The sequence below is a fragment of the Loa loa genome (assembly GCF_000183805.2).
Source record: "Loa loa unplaced genomic scaffold supercont3.73, whole genome shotgun sequence".
Taxonomy (NCBI): Eukaryota; Metazoa; Nematoda; class Chromadorea; order Rhabditida; family Onchocercidae; genus Loa; species Loa loa.
In genome coordinates, this window is record NW_018108253.1 from 67969 (window position 1) to 72783 (window position 4815).

Genomic DNA, 4815 nt, shown 5'->3' on the forward strand with positions numbered 1-4815 from the left:
AAAACAAAAAAAAAAAAAAAAATAGATATCTCTGCAAAAATTCCTACTTAATTTCATTGCTCAAATGAACAATAGCAACCACTCGACTATGATGCTTATTAATCGATGGTTCAAAATGTTGGCGATTAAAAAGAAATTCGAAAATTTCATCACCAATGTTATCTAATAGCTATTTAAATATTTGAAAAGAAATACAAATTTTCGTTAACGAAAATGCTCATTCCTTTTCAAATTTCTACTGAATAATATTTTCGAACCATTATCAAAGGAAACAAACTATAGTAGCAATAACAACCATTAACGGATGATAGCTCATTGATCGATGGTTCGAAATATTAGTAAAACAAAAAATCCAAACTCATTTTCTTTCACTCTTTCCAACAGATAATTGAAAATTAAACAGTGAAAGTAAGATGCTGCGGAAAAAAGAAAAGTGAATGAATAGTTGAAATCTCAACTGTTTCAGCTTTTTCGAACAACTACTTATCCTTTTATCCTTTCATATCCATTTTTGATATAAACACAGGTATGATATGGTTTCTAAAGAAAGCCATGAAACAACGCTCATGATATCATTAATGAAATCAATTCGCTTAATTTGAACTAAATTAGTCTAAATGAGTCTAAATCATAAAACTAATAAAACATGAATACTCATTCGTTCCCCCAATTTTACAAAATAATTTTCTTTTTAATTTTGGAAAGATGACATAATTTTCCGCTGCTTACTTGCGGTTTATCGAGAAAATTTGAAGCTCTGGTAATACAGTTAATTCCAACACTTACATCATTATATCCAACATCGTTATAATGTTTGCAAATATTTGAATTCCTGAAAAATCGAGATTTTTTTTCTATTTTGTACTTTTATATAATAGTTAAAAAACCTCAACTAAAACATATCCAGGCGAATATCATATTATAATCGATATGTATATATATATATAATAGGAAAAAAATATTTAGCAATATAATCAAGTGTACTCACTGAAACTTATTTTTACATATTAAACAAATCAATACATAATAATGTAAGAAATGTTTACTCCAAAAATATTTCATATTAATAAAGGAAAAGAAGAAAGAAAGAAAGTAATGCATGAAGTAATATATAATTCCTATAACATCAAAAATATTATCAGAAACTCGACCCAATCATTCAGTTACCAATGTATAATGCATCGTTTTTTGTTCTAAAATAGATCATTTTGACAATCAATAACTTGTTCTGTTAAATCGATGCGATGATCAGGATATTATTAATGACAAAATCATCTGTCATCGTCAATACGTTAACGTCATTCTGATTTCTTTATGATTTTTACAATACATATGATACGATGATTATTTTTGACATTAACAAACATTATTACTTCCATTTCTTAATATAATAGTCGAACGAGATTTTTTTTTTGTTTTGCTTTTTCCCTTTTTTCTTTGGTAAGAAATGATAAATACAAAACAAGAAATACCAACAAGCAATAATTTTGTCAAATTTGAAAAAAAAGAAAAAATTCATGGAAAATAACATGATAATAGGTGTAAAATAATGACCGTAAAAAAGTTTACGGATACCATAAACAAAAAAAAAGCAATTAAATAGTCAAAAGAATATAATTGTTAAGAATGAATTTATCGAGCAACATAAGGTAAGCAAGTATGCTTCGTGGACTTTCGTTAATACCTATCCGTATCATCTGACATTAGAATAAACAGTAATATCATGATAATAACATGAACAAAACTCAAAAGAGAGCACAATATACCGTGACGATTAGCCTCAAGTTATCAACTTTATCTAAGGTAAATATGCTTCGTGAATAACACTGAATGTACATCGAGTAGTTAAAGCTTTCGCAGTAACATACAATGACATACATAAGAAACAAATATTTGAATAATACAATTTTGCAGGAGTGCTTTCTACATACATGATTGAGTGAGTGATTAAGGGATTATACAAAATAAGGACAAAAATACCCTTCTCCGAAAATTTCTCATCAAACTCCAAGCAAACCTACAATTAGTAATACACCGTAATTTCCCTTACTTAATTAGCTGAACAGCCATAATTAGCATAAAATAACATTGTACATGCTAAATTTTACAATTTCACGAACGACTAAATGTATATCTTCCGGTTTTCTCTCTAAAAAATTCAAAAAACTGTTTTTTCCTAAAATTCGTCACTCCAAAATTTATAGAAAAAGAAACTGCAAACTTGATCATAACTTCATAACGAAATCAGTGAGTATTCATGAAGGAATAATATCTGACGAAAGAAATAATATCTTGCATGATGACGGAAAACTAATGTAACAACACACATTTTAAAATGGAACTTCAAAAATGAATTGCCCCAATTTTTAATTACCTGAAAACAATAAAATAACAAGCAAGCGTAAGAGTTTTATGCCGTACAATATATCTATTGTACTTAATCCGGGGATAAAAATCGCATCGTTTTTTAATTTCTTGAGGATCATTATTGATTGGTTTTTCAAGCGATAGAATATAACCTGAAAAATAATAACAAAGCAGCATGAATGATCCACTTAATAAAGTAAACATGGACAGTCACTTAATTATAAATAATGGGAGCAAAGAAAGATCCATTTAGCAAAACAAACGCAAAATTGAACAATGAAATCAAAAAAAAGAAAAAAAAACCAGTTACTTTTTAATTTCGGGTAGAGGTGTTACCCGAACTACTGGGTTATGATATCCCTGTAATATCTGCAAAATCTGCAAAAAAAGGAATATTTTACCTGAATAATGAGATGATGAGCATTGATGAAGCTGTACGAAGTGACACTAATGAATTTAGGATCTTTCCATGAAAGGGGATAAAGTAATCTTCAGTTCTAGTTGTGGATTTAGCACGTCATTATTGCACTTCCCCATTTTCTTCACCACTGTTTCCACCTTTCGTTTTCGACTATTTTCACTTTTTTATTTTCACTCTTTCTTAGTTAACTGTTTTCGAGTTGATTTTTTTATCTCCATCTAAATACCAGCAAATTTATATAAATCGAAGGAAAATTAACAATAATAATATGGGTAATGTAAAACACTTCCGAAAGCTACGATTACTGAACTGAGCTAAGATTAAGATAACCTTTCAAAATTCTACAATTACTCGCTTTAACGGTTTCCTTTTGACGCTAACACGATTGCATGCCCGATAGCGGTTCTCGAAAGATGAGTTCAACAAAAGAAGGTTATCTACCAGGCAGATACATGATTAGATGATAAAATCAAAAATGTTTTATCTTTAACAGTAAAACCAACAACAGGAATTTTCGAGGATTCCCCAAAGTTATCAGTTTTAGTGTCAGTCAAATTATTTTCACAAAATTGTATACTTTCCTAGACTGATTTCCCCCTTTAATACTGTTTCCCATTTAAGAACTACTAGTCAGCTATTTTCCTTTTTCGAAACTTTGTAAATAGATTTTCCAGATACCTTTATGCTTGCGAACAGCCAGTAATTTTAGAGTGAACATGGGTACGAATGACACGATACGAGAATGGCAAACGGATAAAACAGCTTCCTGATTCGTACCGGATAGCAGCCTGGAATATAACGACCAGAAATTAAAAGGCGAAAGAACTTGACAAAAACTTGAACTGAAACGATTTATAAAAAGAAATACTGCCAAACTTAATATGAGATAGCAATTAATGACGATCAGAAATTAAATGGCGTCCAGAACATTGAAAAAATGTTTCATTGGAAAAATGTTGCGAAAGACGAGCACGAATAATAGACGTGTCTTAAAATCGAACACGCAATTCATGAGCTTATTTGCTCATCTCTTTCAGTTTTCATGTTAAAAGTTAAAACTACTGTCATGAGTCTTTATTAATTATGCATTATTTTTAAAATGGAACCATGGAAAAATTAATATGTCAGAAAGTTGGAAAACCCATATAATAGAGGAAAACTGGGAAAAGGACACGTATCTCATACTTTCTTTCCGTGCAATCTTTCACTTTTCTTACAAAAAAAAGAAATACTTTGATTTAATTTTTTAATCTTTCTAATCTCAAAGGAAAAAAGTCATCCTCCTCGTATAAGTCAATACAAACAACAAATAAAAAGAATTATCTCTACCCACCGGAAGTGAAATAGGTTCTGCAAGAAGTCTATAATTGTAGTGAATTCGCTACTAGTGGGCATATGAATTCCATTTACTTCAGGCTATGCTTGACTTTCAGTTGATTCTTTTTTCTTCACTGGGTTTAAATTCGACATGACAAATTAAAATTAATCTTAGCTGAAAAGTCATTCCATATGACTTTTCATATTTTAAAAAAGACACTTGATAAATTTAGGTTTAGTGTTTCTCTTTTTTTGTAGATATCCTATTCTCAAATTTGAGTAAACTTCCCATTTTTGGTACATCCATTTCTATTTTCTTCATTAGTCCATCAATTTGGTAGTGATTTCTTTTCTGATTCCTCGATTACTCAATTTCGTTAAATTGGTGATTATTTAACTACGCGAAGTCAATTTAAAAATTCAATAATCCAATCAAAATATTTTTATTCAATAAGTATCTCATTTATGACGTACGTTTTGCTACGCGAAGATTAGATCATTCAAAGGCTGTTTTATTCCACCGAATGATAACTGCGATGTATTTTTTCTTTTTTTTGGGTAAAAAAACATTATATAAGTGCTATCTCTTTTTAGTTTTGTTTTTAAAATTGTTCATCATATATATATATATATATATATATATATATATATATATATATATATATATATATATATATATATATATATATATATATATATATATATATATA

General features: G+C 28.9%; 1 protein-coding gene across 1 annotated transcript; it reads right to left on the reverse strand.

Moving 5' to 3' along the window:
* Positions 1-2112: 2112 nt before the first annotated feature.
* On the reverse strand, positions 2113-4149 carry LOAG_12703 (hypothetical protein; the record flags this gene model as incomplete). The annotated part of the gene is made up of 4 exons (XM_003148214.1): positions 2113-2149; positions 2375-2519; positions 3467-3576; positions 4118-4149. Coding segments are annotated over 4 exons (324 nt in total), but the record flags the coding sequence as incomplete, so codon positions are not given.
* Between the last annotated feature and the right edge of the window lie 666 nt (positions 4150-4815).